Source organism: Suillus plorans (assembly GCF_016647745.1).
Source record: "Suillus plorans strain S12 chromosome Unknown HD556scaffold_149, whole genome shotgun sequence".
Classification (NCBI taxonomy): Eukaryota; Fungi; Basidiomycota; class Agaricomycetes; order Boletales; family Suillaceae; genus Suillus; species Suillus plorans.
In genome coordinates this window covers 63-14,200 of record NW_024537533.1, presented here as the reverse complement: position 1 = coordinate 14,200, position 14,138 = coordinate 63, and the positions used below count along the sequence as shown (strand labels likewise).

The 14,138-nt window shown below is 46.4% G+C and overlaps 6 protein-coding genes across 6 annotated transcripts; 5 read left to right on the top strand and 1 right to left on the bottom strand.

Moving 5' to 3' along the window:
• Positions 1-1,919: 1,919 nt before the first annotated feature.
• On the top strand, positions 1,920-3,016 carry HD556DRAFT_1315100 (uncharacterized protein; the record flags this gene model as incomplete). Its single annotated transcript, XM_041301078.1, has 6 exons — positions 1,920-1,945; positions 2,081-2,212; positions 2,503-2,551; positions 2,712-2,777; positions 2,826-2,888; positions 2,939-3,016. The coding sequence occupies 6 exons, from the start codon at positions 1,920-1,922 to the stop codon at positions 3,014-3,016; spliced, it is 414 nt and encodes a 137-aa protein (XP_041151894.1).
• Positions 3,017-4,476: 1,460 nt separating this feature from the next.
• On the top strand, positions 4,477-4,665 carry HD556DRAFT_1251382 (uncharacterized protein; the record flags this gene model as incomplete). The annotated part of the gene is made up of 1 exon (XM_041299009.1): positions 4,477-4,665. A coding segment is annotated over one exon (189 nt), but the record flags the coding sequence as incomplete, so codon positions are not given.
• A 2,655-nt stretch (positions 4,666-7,320) lies between these two features.
• HD556DRAFT_1251376 (kinase-like domain-containing protein) lies at positions 7,321-8,229 on the top strand (the record flags this gene model as incomplete). The annotated part of the gene is made up of 5 exons (XM_041299008.1): positions 7,321-7,515; positions 7,571-7,601; positions 7,659-7,696; positions 7,755-7,964; positions 8,014-8,229. Coding segments are annotated over 5 exons (690 nt in total), but the record flags the coding sequence as incomplete, so codon positions are not given.
• A 527-nt stretch (positions 8,230-8,756) lies between these two features.
• Positions 8,757-9,423, bottom strand: HD556DRAFT_1251383 (uncharacterized protein; the record flags this gene model as incomplete). Its single annotated transcript, XM_041299010.1, has 2 exons — positions 8,757-9,229; positions 9,279-9,423. Coding segments are annotated over 2 exons (618 nt in total), but the record flags the coding sequence as incomplete, so codon positions are not given.
• Positions 9,424-10,904: 1,481 nt separating this feature from the next.
• HD556DRAFT_1251384 (uncharacterized protein) lies at positions 10,905-11,105 on the top strand (the record flags this gene model as incomplete). Its single annotated transcript, XM_041299011.1, has 1 exon — positions 10,905-11,105. A coding segment is annotated over one exon (201 nt), but the record flags the coding sequence as incomplete, so codon positions are not given.
• Positions 11,106-11,108: 3 nt separating this feature from the next.
• HD556DRAFT_1315097 (uncharacterized protein) lies at positions 11,109-13,722 on the top strand (the record flags this gene model as incomplete). The annotated part of the gene is made up of 11 exons (XM_041301077.1): positions 11,109-11,259; positions 11,637-11,955; positions 12,037-12,155; positions 12,194-12,216; positions 12,249-12,263; positions 12,317-12,440; positions 12,500-12,517; positions 12,635-12,690; positions 12,714-12,898; positions 13,282-13,362; positions 13,596-13,722. The coding sequence occupies 11 exons, from the start codon at positions 11,109-11,111 to the stop codon at positions 13,720-13,722; spliced, it is 1,218 nt and encodes a 405-aa protein (XP_041151889.1).
• Positions 13,723-14,138: the final 416 nt, after the last annotated feature.

Below are 14,138 nucleotides of genomic sequence, written 5' to 3'. Positions count from 1 at the left end.
AGTTCCTGGTAGAATGTTCAGTCCATGGATTGATAGGTACTGACCATCATGACATCGATACCTCTCTGCGGGAACACCATCAGCGAACAAAAGATCGTGATACAGGGAGATGTACTGCAGCAGCACACTGCACGACGTATCGGACATCATTTGCTGCTTAAACTTCTTGATGTTGATGGTCTTGAGCTCGGAATATTGCGTAACTTCAAGTCAGATGATAGCCTAGGACCGATAACCGATGTGAGTTGCCCACTTATAAGTTATACCGGATCAAGGGTTGCGGTCATTATTATTATTATGTGGTCCTGACTATTCGAGAATACAGGACTCGGTTTTGTTGCACGAGAATAAGAAGTCAAGTCTGTACAGACAGACATGATGGTAAGCCAGACTCAAGAGATTAGTCAGGAGATGATGTATCAGGCTGTAAGAGGTGAAGCTAGCCTTAGATGTGTATTCATCTACCTGCTGACAGGACGATCTACAGTCCTCGATGGACCAGCAATTCAGAATAAAACTTCAATGGCGACCAATGATCACATGAAACTTAGGATGCGAAGGTTTTGTTCCAAGAGAAACTGCGACCACAACCTGTGCGCTCGCTTGAACTCGGAGTAGGGTGGGTTTCCCGTCAATACCTGGTGTAAGGGTGAGACTCAGTGATGAAGATGCGTAATCTTGGGCAAACCTGGAAAAAATACACCTTCGGGGATTATGCCTTCTTCGAGAATTGCAAGAAGTTCGGGTGCCATTCAGCACAGTGTCATCCAGGGCAGACATGAAAGAAGACATGCCCGCGAACTCCATCCCAGTAAGATCACCCTGGACAGCAGAGCACGAGTGAAATGAGGCAAAGAACCATTATCGACTATGCTGCAAAACTGAGCAAGTCACTTACGGTGTTGAAGACCCGCAGAAATATCACTTAGATGCGAAGGCATGAGTACGTTTTCAGACAGATCATGCAAGACATACCAGCTGGAAACAGTTGATTATGGACACGGTTTGAACATGGGATCCCAGATAACTTGAAAGCGATCCGTTGTCATACCAGGGACAAACCAAGGCAACGAATTGGCCAAAGCTTGATACAGTGGCGTACAGTGGGACGATGTATCGTGTAAGTCTCGACCAAACCTTGAGCCCACAGCGAAGCCTCTATAACAACCAATAAGCAACACTGAATTGTATGGAGCACGCTGACGCATCTTACTTTTGTTGTTGGCATCCTCTTCTGCTTGATTCCTGTTTGACTTCACAGCTACCTGTGTCTTCATCAGACTCGAACATGGAAATCAGGACGCACCTACTACGATAATGCTAGCATTCCTTTTCCATGTACATCGCCAGACGTCCCCCAGGCCTCCGAAAAAAAGTGGCCAGTTAAATCTGGCAGGCTATCCATCTGAATTAAGTCAGCCTGATGCCGCTGAGGTCTCACCGGTTTGTTGATTCGAGTGAGGAATGAGAACTCGTGGGAGATACTCCAAGTGATGTTGCCCGATTCAGAAATTGGAGTGTCTGAAGTATTATTTTCGAGGACCTTGTATGTTCGTTCCAACTTATGGTGAAAGGTGTTGGGTATTGAGGTAATAGTAAACTGCCACCTCAACGTTCGTTATTCGTATCCCGATTGCTCCCGAAATGCTCACTTTGGGCGCTCGTCGTTTTCTCTCAATCTCATATCCAAGACTGAGGGTATGTCCGTTCATTTAGAATTGCACATGAAGCACTAGGCGACTCACCACACTCCATGTTTAATTATAACAGGCAAGTAATCCAAGTTGCACGTGCACCTCTTGTTCCGTGCACATTAAATGAGGGTTCACGATCGTCGATTTAGAAGAACCAACCTGTGAAATCCAGGACTCTATCGTCATAGTTGCTATATTGTCGACTCCTACCTAGCTGTGTTGGCCATGTGTCCAGAACTGTGGCAAGACTAGTACGTACTATGGCTGTTCAATCTGTCTCCCGCAAATGAATGAAATGATATAGGACGCGCGGCAGGCTACGAAGTTCTGTTCTAGCAATGTGTATTGTTTCAGTACAAAAATAACTTATGACTATAGTGTTGTAGCTACCGCCGTGATGTGGCAGCCAAGGGAGAACGGTCATTAATGCCCATTCCAACGGGTGTCCCGTTCAGCCCGGACTACAGCATTACCAACCAGACTAGTACTCGGACTTGTCAAATCTACTCCCAGAGAAGGTGATTAAGGCGGTAAGGAAGTGACTATTGTTGTGGGCAGTGCTGCTGTATGGAAGCCCATTGAGTGGAGTCAGCCGGATACAGCATGCTCTATCATATTACGGATTCAACGGAAGAGAACGGGGGACATCTAGCACGGCTTTTGATTCACTGCCTCTGTTACTAACTTACAAAAGGAGGTGCTATTATACCATTGTCTTATTGTTTCTGTGCTCAGCCTGCCTTGTTAAAAGAGCACAACGCACGAGTCTACTGACCTAAATCATTCTTCCATTCTTATCCCACTGCAGGTCCTTGTTACCGAAGGTCGGGAGGAAGTCGTTTGTGGAGAAGCAGCCTGTCTGTCATTATCGCTACCACCGGTGGTGATAAGATAGCCCTCGACAACCGGCAAGTCCATGATCATTGTACCCTGTGACAACGCACTTCTTCATGTGACTTTCAATGCAGCCTATTCGACCTTACGGGATTGTATCCAAGGACTCACCTCATCCGATAGCGCACGGTAGTTTCGGGGATGTGTGGAAATGCACCTATACTGCATCTGACCCGTCAAGGCTCGGAGGTAAGAACGCTACACATATGGCTGTCCAGTAATCTGAACGCATGACAGGTAGCAGTCAAATCTATAAGGGTCGATGTCGCCGGTGACGATTTGAGAGCCAGAGTTACTCAAGTACGTTTTCGGTTTCCCCTTTGCATGTGACACGCATGCTCGCTTGACAGAGACTCCTGGGCAATTTGCGGAAGCAACCGCCATCACGAAAATATTTTGCTTCTGCGTGGTTTCAGTCACGAATTTGAGCTGCTTTCAGCGATAATTTCCCCATGGGCACAATGGCTCACTCACTGCATACCTTGGACACCAGTTCACAGAATCAATCATCAAACGAACATACGAGCGTTGCGTTGCTCAGGCATGCTCGTACATTCGTTTGATGGTCAATTCTGTGAAATGGTGTTCAAGATATGTAGTGAGCGAGCTATTGTGTATCCATGGGGAAACGGTCGCTGGAAGTAGCCCAAATTCGTGACTGAAACCAAGCAGAAGCAAAATATTTTCGTGATGCAGTCGCTTCCGTGTACGGAAATCGCCCAAGAGTCTCTGTATGTTTCATGGGATTGAGACTCAGGCTGCGACGAAGAGTTATTTCTACATTATGTACCTGCGTAGGGAATTCAGCACGTCCAATGCGACATTTAAAGTGCGAGTGAGCTCAATAAACCAGGGTTGCCCTCATTCTACCTTTAAGCCGTAGTCATCGGAGCAGGCAAAACAGCTACGCTGTGTAGCAGCATCAGAGCTCTTTCGGAATCATAGTAGTGTAAGTACAAGGTAATTAGTACGTATTACTAGTTACCAGTAGCTCTGAGTTTGCATCGGCGTGAGTGGAATTTGGCTAAATAAGAGTGATACGCAGTTTCGTGGCTTACTCGTCAACTTGCTCATGTATGACGCCATGGAGACTTCGTCTTTCACAACTACTAGTAGCTCAGGAACCAAAGAAAGTGTGCGGCTGTGGGAGTAATGATTAACCGAGTCAAGGCGATGTGATATCGACTTATTTGCTTCAAGTACGTGTAATACAAGTTGCTTCCTGTATTATCAGGAACTTACCTCTTCGATTTTGAAATTTGATCAAGGAACGAGGGCACTCGGATGATTATAATTAATTTAGACTGATCGACAGTAAAAATATATATATCTAACTGTGCGAAGCTCAGCACAAGTACTTTGTGAGATCCGGGACCATAGCCGGAACCTTGAGCAGTTCATGACAATTGTATGGGAAGCAGTACCTGACAAGCGAGTACTACAATTGTTTTACGTTGATCCAACGGCATGTTCCTGTATGGTAAATTCCCATGCCTTTGCTCATACGCAATGTGCCGCCAGCAGCCCCCTGAACGTCGATATAAAGGCAGGAATATTGCAAAGCCTAGTAATCTTGTTCTTGTGATTACCCCCAAGATGTCTCCCCCAGGCCGGCCTCACTGCGCTACCAATGCGACAGATATTCCTTTCCCACTTTGATCTTTAGTAAAGTGGTCCATTATCATTGGCGTCTACATCCTTAATGTAGACGCCAAGGATAGTGAATAACTTTCCAATAGAGTTTCTCGGGCCTCGGCGTCTCAAAAACACTTCTTAGATGTCCCAAAGACGGGAAACTAATCAGTGCATGGTCTAGGGTTAAGGTTACTAATAATCTGAATCGACAGGTTTTCCCACCTACTCTTTAACTTCGCCCCGTCCGGGAAGCCTCTCAAATTTCCTTCGTTCATTTTGGCAGCGGCAAGTGGATACAGCAGAGAAGGAGACACCAGCTTACAGGAATCCTCCACTCCCTCTCACTCGCATTAAGAAAGTCACGAAGAGTGATCCAGATGTGAACTTGAAGGTGTGTCGCAGCCTGTCGCTCCATCATAAAACGATGTCAAGTGTTCGCTAACTACGTTCACACCGAACTTAGTTGCAGGTGTACGTGTTACCAATAAAACATGTCGTACCTGTCTCGTTCATCTAGCCTCAAGCTGCTCCTCATCACGATTCTGAACACCATACAAGCGATGAAGCTGGCGGTAGTGGTCCTGGATCAGGTGAGGATTGTGATGCAGTTTGTAGCGTTAGACCTTATATCTTCTGTGACTCTGTTTTCTCTCACTCATGAAAACTGCGCTGCCTGTACGACATCCTTACAATTGCTTTTCACAGCTCCAGTCTCTATTAGCGCCGTCGAACGCAACACACGCACCGCGACCCAATCAAGCATCCACCAATGTATACTAGTTTTTTCTCTCTCGCTTATTGTCGTTGTAAGCTGACCTAATGTCGACAGTACATGTGATTTAGTGCTAAGCGTGCTAAGTCGTTATTGTATATGACATTTACTCATTGGCTTACAGATCCCAGAGGCAGGATACGAAGCTGTGAGAGCTGGTCTGGCAGCTGTTTTTTATGTGCGAAGGCAACGAGATGTGACGCTGATACGAGGTGTGTGGACTTGCGTAAGAGCTCGAGCGAAGGTTGCTAAACGTGTGCAGAAGACTGTATAATTTACTACTAGTCTTTGGGTGTCAACGGGGTGACTTCACTGAAGTTATCCTCTATATTGTGGTAGGACGTTCAGCATCTACTACACCAACACCATGCTCTTCTCAAGTCCTAGATGGATTCTGGGAAGAAGCTAAGATTGGTAGCGAGAGCTTCATAGGCCGGCCGCTGAAGCTGGATGACGCGGACGAACACCTCGCCCACCTGCGGGGTTGGGGTTTTCATATGTTACACTATCCTGTAACCTGGGAGGCCCTTGAAGTACGTGTATTGCTTCCTGTATTATCAGGAACTTACCTCTTCAATTTTCTAGGCTCCTGAGGAACGAGAGTTTTATTGCACTCGGATAATTGGCTGCATAATTGCTGATCCGATGGCCGCCGCCACCCCGCCTTGGCACTGAAATTTTATGATATATCAACGTTACTGCGCGAGCCCATCAGAGCAAATATCAATGTTGTATTACAAAGTTCGGTCAGGAGCATGGAATTCCAGAGTCTCTTATCTGGCACATTATGTGCATTCTGATACTGTGGGGGACACAGCTGAGGCTAAGAAACCTTGAGCTTTCGAGCTCTGAATCTACACAACATAGCCACTGTGTTTAAGTGAGTCTTCAACATTTCAAGTTTCGATCTTGGGTCCAACACGATCCCTCCCATCTCAAGGCTGCTTTTGGTGTTATTATGTCTTGAGACCAGCATATAATCGCTACAAGCAGACGATTCTAAGTTGGGACCCGAGCTTGAAGCTCTTTCGGCATCACAAGGTGATCATATAATTAGATAGTACTAGCTCTGCATGCAGCTTTGAATGTTGGTGCTGTACGCCATTCTTCTTATGTACTGTATAGTCTTAGGCGACTACGTCTTTTACAACTAGCCAGTAATCAAAGAAAGTGTGGCTATTGACAAAGTGCGTCTTCTGCAGTGTTAATAATTCTCATGATCAAGGGCCAAGGCGATGTGATATCAACTTATGTAGAAATTATGCTTCAAGTATGTGTATTGCTTCCTGTATCATTAGGAACTTACCTCGATTTTCTGCACTCCTGAGGAACGAGGATTCCGAATCATGATTGTATTCGTATAATTAGCTGCAAGTATGGCATATCGCTGATCGACACCGCAATTTTATGATATAGTCAACGTTACTGCGCGAGCACTGGAGCATTGAATTCCATTTGGTTGGCAGGAGATCCTCAATTCGTTGGGACCATAATCGAGAGCATGGAAGTCCAGAGTCTCTGGGACATTGTGCATTCTGATGCTGTACAGGACACAGCTGAGACTAAGGAACTTTGAGCAGTTCAAGAATTTCGAACGTAGCCTACAACGGAAGCAGTACGTGATACTACACAAGACAGCGGTGCCACTGGCCCACTGCGACCATTTTACGTTCCTGCCACGGCCCACGGCATATTCCTGTAGTCGTGGTAAACATTCTCATCAATGTAGCGCCTTGGTCTCTACAGCCAGCAGCCTCTTGAACGTCGATATAAAGGCAGGAATCTCGCAAAGTCTAGTATTTATTCTCGTTCTGTGGTCATCCCAGCTGCCCCGGCCCTGTAAGATTTCGACCTCATTACGTTGCCAGGGCGACAGATAAATACTCTTTCCGCGTGGATTTTCAGCCTGAGCGTGCTGCCCAAGAAATGGCGGAAGGTCCAACCGGAAACGGAGACGTCGGGCGCGACACACCTGGATGTAGGCTCCAATGATAATGAGTGAGTAGACGGGCTTGTAATACCTTGAATGAAGCTGACTCATGTGCCAAAATTTTCAGACACCCGGTCGACCTTACTGCGAAGGTCATGAAGGAATTGGCTTATGCTACTGCCCAGGGCAGTTTCGGTGACGTATGGAAATGCATGGTCTCAGACAAAGATAATAACGTGGAGGTTGGTATGAGTTTCATAGTAAATTCTGATATCTGATGATAAGTTTTAAGGTGGCGGTTAAATGTGTCAGGATCGAAATCCAGGATGACAGTTTCAAGAAAATCGTGAACGAGGTGCGCCGACATGATCATGATGTAGAAAACGATATGAAAATATTTGCAGAGGTTAATGGATGACTTCTGCAAGTGGAAACTATTGCGTCATGATAACATTCTTTCCTTGTGCGGGATTACCTACGGATTTGCTCCAGTACCAGCCATCGTATTTCCATGGATGACCAACGGATCCTTGAGCACGTATCTTGGTAAAAACTATGACAGTCTCTCTGGGGCTCACAAGTTCGGTTTGGTAAGTCTTCCTCAATGATTATTAGCTGCACCGCAACTTACGAGCATCGTAACAGCTTGATGATGTAGCTGCTGGTCTTCAATATCGTATGCCATGTTATTTTTGCATTGCATTCAGATAAGCTGACAGTATATGGTGCCTAGTCCACTCTAAGGGTGTAGTTCATGCGGATCTCACAGGTGTAAGCAAACTGTGGTATGCAGATTTGTGACGCTGCTCACGTCTTCGTTTCCTCTTAGAGCAATGTACTCATCAATAGAGACGGAAGAGCTCTTGTAGCAGACTATGGGCTCTTAACTACATGTTCCGACCTGAACGGGACCTCTTACATCAGGAGTAACGTACGATGGTCTGCGCCTGAGCTCTTCGAAGTTCCGGACACCGAGGATGCATCTAGCTCACCAAAACCAGAAAGTGACATTTATTCATTTGGATGCATCGCATACCAGGTCTGTCGACAACGTGTATTTGCAGCGCTCTTGTTCTCATTTGTGTTAGGTTTTATCGGGCAAGCAGCCGTACTGCAACATTCGCAGTGATCACCAGGTGGTCGTGGCCATCCTCAAAGGTGTCAAGCCCAAGCGTCCAGACATCCCTGCCATCGAGGATTGTCACTGGGACTTTATCGAGCAATGCTGGGTTGAGTCATCACAGCGACCTCCTATTGCTGATGTCCGAGATTTGATGTCTCACTATAGAGATGCTATGCGTTAACCCAGGGCTTACGGTCTTCGCATGTAATCAACGCTGACAAGTTAGACACCGCACGGTATTGTTGAATGTTTGGTTACTCATACTGATCCTCGTTGTATATCGCGTTACTCATACATTGCAGATCTTATCTCTTACCTCACCGTTACATCGCATATGCTCATCCACATTATCCGTTGTCTGATCGTCCGCTAGTGTTTGCCGTCTACGGCGACGGCCTTACATCATTTTTTCCTATCAAACAAGTATGGCCATCGATTTCTTGGGGTTCCGTGCAAATTAAATTCGTCGATTTAGCTAAAGAACCAAGGTCACACATGAATGGGAATATGAATACATTTTATTTGGCCATCTAGATAAGCTGAAATGACATATATACGGGTCATGCAGGCCAGATGCAGACTCCGAAAAAGATCACCGTCAGCCTAGTCGGGGATGATGACGGTAGTGCCGAAGGCCCTACTAACTACTAAGCCAAGCAAATGGTAGCTAACACCCGCCTGTACCACCCCTCACTGTGACGCTGGGTCCTACTTCCAATGTAAGGAAAATACGATATACAAAGTGTGGAATATAACGTACATTGGTACCCCATGAATAGTGCCTTGGTGACACTGCTTGATGAGGTTGCAGACAGCATCGTATGACCGGTTGCGGCGCTCCACAAACATAGGCTCTGTCATTTCCACCGTGGTGATACATGCGTGGCCAGCAAAGATCATCCCGAGGTCTGAGATGGTTTTTTCATTGACCTTCCACCAGTCTTCCATCTCTGGTCGATAAAATTCCAAACATGTGACGACAAGGACAATTGGAACTTTGCTCTTGATTTGGGAACAGATTAACTCGTAGTTCCGGCGGAGTATCTGAATGTTCTTCCCACCCCGCACACAGTACATGATGAGATGAACGTTGCCTTGCTCCGTCAGAGTTCGAAGAAGCTTCTTCAAAATGTTTCGAGCTTCCTTGTCTGAGACCGTCCCTTCGGTGCCCTCATCCAGACCTGCAATTCAGTTCAGCAATAGCCACGAAGAGGGGTGAACTGGACCGACCAGCTGTATCGATAAGCTTTACTTTCAACGTCTGGTGGCGATTTATCAAATTGCCCAAGCCGTATACATTTGTTCCAGTCGTACATCCCACAGCATCGGGGGATGTCTTCTCAATGTTCGTCCCAGCGATCAAATTGACCAATGAACAGATCCGCTTTCTTCACAAATGAGAATGTCGAGCGTGTCTTGCGGAGGTTCTTCAATTTCAGTATGGTTGTTAATCCTAGCTAAGCAAGAGTTGGATACTAGGCAGTTGTGTGCGAGCAGGACTCGACATTGCAATGATGACTCAAGACAAGAAAGGTATGTCTACTTGCGCCTTCGCTGTGTTCAAGTAGAATCGGCTCTGAGATCTGATCACCAAGCCATGGTTGTTACATAAACTGATAGAACTATGGCATGGAAGTCGACATTAATATTAATATTGTTGGGGGTACTGCTGAATCGAAAGGATCGCTGAAGTGTGCGTGGCATGTTATTGACCCATCTTATCGTATTCCCGTTTAATCGCCTGAACTCAGTGTTTCTGCCCGGAGACCCGTGCACACGTAAAGTCAGCCGGTGATCATATTACAGATCTTTCAATGGAAGAGAAGCATGGCTTAACGTACGTGACTTTTGATCCACTTAGACTCCATTCTGACTGATTTGGAACGGGCAATACCAAAAATGCCTTTTGAGTTCTCGGTAGTGCATGTGTCGCAGATTTCATCTATGAAAATCTGCATTTCGGTAGGGCAGATAAGGTCCCTCTTGCATGTGAAATTCCATGTGTACGCACCGTGGTCATGGCTAGTACGATCTTGGACATGCCAGTAGTCAAACTTAAAGCTTAAGCTTTGTCCGACAGAAAATGAGCACGGTAACGCCTAGTGCTGCCGCAGACTCTGACTCGGAGGTGCCCCATAAATGGTTGGTACTCCTCTGGCACGAACCTGAACAAGAAGGACGGAAGAAGATTCGGAATCCAGCTGATGAGTCTGTCGCCAGATCGTAGAGTTGCGGCTGTTTAAGGGTAAGGGTTCAGCTAGAGTGGCGTGGCTGTCCAGAGTCTAGACTTCCAACTAGATGCCAAGCATCCAGGAACCAGGACAGAATTATTTATAGCAACACAATAAGAATGAATGATCGAGATCGGTACATCCCCCTTAATTACAGCAATGACTCGAGTCACATGCAGAGCACTGGGCATATTCCTGTAGTCGTGGTAAATACTGTCAATGTAGCGCCTCGATCGGTTTCTACAGTCAGCAGCCTCTTGAGCATAGATATAAAGGCAGGAATCTCGCAAAGTTTAGTAATTGTTCTTGTTCTTGTACCCCAACTGCCCCGGGCCTATAAAGATCTGGCCTCATGGTGCTACCAATCCGACAGATATCTTCCCTTCCCCCTTTGATCTTTAGTAAAGTGATCCCTTATCATTGGCATCTACATCCGTGGACGCCAAAGATAATGGATACCTTTCCAATAGAGTTTCTCGGCGTCTCCTTCCAACGTCCCAAAGACGGACGGCTCCAGAGTTAATCAGAATTAAGCATGCCTCTAGGGTTAAGGTTACTAATAATCGCAACCGACAGATCTTCCCACCTCTTTAATGTCGCCCCATAGTCCGGGAAACCTCCCAATCGTTCATTTTGGCAGCGGCAAGTGGATACAGAGACACCGGGTTACAGGAATCCTCCACTCCCTCCCACTCGCATTAAGAAAGTCATAAATAACGATCCAGACGTGAACTTGAAGGTATGTCGCTCCATCATAAAACACTTCCAAGTGTTCGCTAACTACATTCACACCGAACTTAGTTGCAGGTGTACGTGTTACCAATAAAACATGACGTACCTCTCTCAATCTAGCCATGTCAAGCTGCTCCCCATCAGGATCCTGAACAACACCATTACTTCCCGCGCGACACACAGATTCCTTGCGATATCTACAGGCACCAAGCCAATGCTGGACGGCTCCGAGAAGGGCATAACCGAGGGTCAGATGTTTTAGGGCTGAAACGATGACCTGAATGAAAGTGCGAGGATCTTGTGCGAGAGGACATGAGCGTTCTACGATCTCTCGTATCGCGATTTATCTGCAGTTCCTGGCACTGATGAGAGCGGGCGGACGTGCACTTCGACGGTTGCGCGAGCAGGGTAGTGCTCACCTGCTAGACGGGCTGTAATGGGACCACTGACTGAAGCAAGAGCTGAACGAAGACGGAAGGAGAATCTGGCTGATTCGTCAACGCCATCAAAACTTTCTTCGCATGAGATGCTGATCGATCGCAGAGCTGCAGATGCACATGGTTGTACTATTAGGTTGGACGACCAAAGAGAAGGGAACGCTAAAAATTTGATTAACGTGATTCAGAATTTTGGAGTAACCTTATGTTGGTACAACGGCATATTCCTGTGGTCGTGGTAAACTCCCATGAATGCCAGCGCCTTGGTCTACAGCCAGCTCTTGAACGTCAACACAAAGGCAGGGATCTTGCAAATATTACCGTTCTGGTGGTTATCCAAACTGCCCTGGGCCTCAAAGATCCGACCTCATTAGGCTGCCAGTGTGACAAATACTTTCCCTTCTCACCTGGCTCCTCAGTGTGTTGCCCCCATAAATGGCGGAAAGTCCAACTGGAACCAGAAACGTCGAGCTCGATGTACATGGATGTAGACGTCAATGATAATGAGTGAGTAACGCAGTTTTTTTTTGCAGAGTTTCAACTTGAATGAAGCTGGCTCACATGAGTTTTTTTTTTCAACCGATTTAGACGCCCGGTCGACCTTACTGCGAAGGCCGTGAAGGAATTGGCTTATGCTACTGCCCAGGGCAGTTTCGGTGACGTATGGAAATGCATGTTCTCAGACAAAGATATTAACGCGGAGGTTGGTATGAATTTCGTAGTAAAATCTGACATCTGATGATAGGGTTCAAGGTGGCGGTTCAATATGTGAGGCTCAAAATTTAGGGTGACATTTCAAGAATATCTTCAGCAAGGTGAGCCTATATGTTGTAGAACACCCACTATAATGATATGAAAATATTTGCAGAGGTTGAACGTTCAACGTTCAACGTTGATGGTCGACTTCCGCAAGCGGAGACCACTGCGCCATAATAACATTCTTCCCTTGCTTGTGTGGGATTGCCTACTGGTTCGGTCCAGTACCAGCTATCGTATATTCACGAATGCCCAACGGATCGTTGAGCACATGTCTTGATGAAAAGCATGACAGACCCACAAATTTTGTTTGGTAAGTCTTCCCCAATGGTATAGCTACACCACAACTCACGGGCGTCGCCACGGCTTGCTGATGTAGCTGCTGGCCTCCAATATCGTATGTCATGTCATTTTCGTATTGCACTGATAGTATATGGCGCATGGACGGTTCACTGCAACAAAGTAGTTCATGCAGATCTCACAGGTGTAAGCAACTATGTGGTGTGCAGATATGCGACGCTTCTCACATCTTCGTTCCTTCAACGTACTTCTCAACAGTACTTGATGAAAGAGCTCTTGTAGTGGACCATGGGCTCTTGGCTACACGTCGCAACCTAACCGGGACTTCTTACATCGGGAGTAACGTACGATGGGATGCTCCTGAGCTACTCGAGTTTCCGGATACCGAAGATCAGTACTCAGTGCCTAACTCACCAAAACTAATATTTACATATAGAGATGCTATGACTGGACGCACAGTATTATGGTGTCATGCGTTGTGTCTTACTAGGTCTCACCGTTGAATCCCATATACCCATCCACGTTATTTGTTGTCTGATCGTCCGCTAGTGTTTGCCGTCTACAGCGACGGCTCTCTATCCACCCAGCAAGCAACTAATACTATGGTGTGGCGGGATAGTATCCGCATGGACACATTTCTCTTCACTGCATCGCTGGTCAATTCCATTTTCCCCTTCGACCAGAACCATCATGCAAGCTTGCAATAGCTTATCATGATCATGTCGCTCACCTGTCCCAGGTGCCTTTCAATAGTTAAACTGGTCGCGCATTTCTCAGTGGTCATGATCCGCTCTCTGGCAGTCCGAACTCCATCGATGGGCTCTTTTCCCTTGATGAAGATGTGCCAATTGGAATCAAGTACGTACTAATCAGCAGGAACCATCATGGTTATGTTGAGATGCAAAAAGTGACTCCGAATCAAAAAAAAAATCAAAAAAGTCCAATTGGACTACCTAGTAGTACCGACGACCCTATACTACATGTACATGTATAAGGCGTGTACCGGTGCATTTGGAGCTTCTGTCCGTGTGATCGATGATCGATAATCGATATCATCCATACCTTCCATGGATAACGTCATGGTCATGCAGCTCTCGGAAGTCATTTCCGCAGTTCTTTATCGTATGCATTGACTTTCAAATCCTTGTTGCTCGCGAGGTGTTATCCACGAAAGTCTTTTTGGGGTACGGATCACTTGATCCTATTGGGCGACACTAATTCCTTGTTCCAGTCGAACTTTGCCTTTTACTCGTTAATGAACTAATAGAGTTCTGTCAGAGTACTAAATGCCTGTTTACTGGTGCAAAGACTTGGTTCGGAATGCTGAGCCTGGCTTCTAGGTGGCATGGGGAAGGTGCGAACGCGGCTAGTCGTTACGAGATTCCTGGTTTGTTTCGGGGATGAACGTTAACCTTCTGCCTGAGTATCAGGTGCCCTGTTCCAACTCGGAGCCTTGATCGGTTCAAAAATGAGGTAACATTCAAGTCCGAACATCCGCAGCACCAAACCCCCCGTACACCATCGCTTCGTATACAAAATAAATGATTATAAAACTACCATTGGATTATATATATCTAAGACCTACGACGGACGGTGCCCACACTCCTCTCCTAGAATGTGGGCGGTCAGCGCAC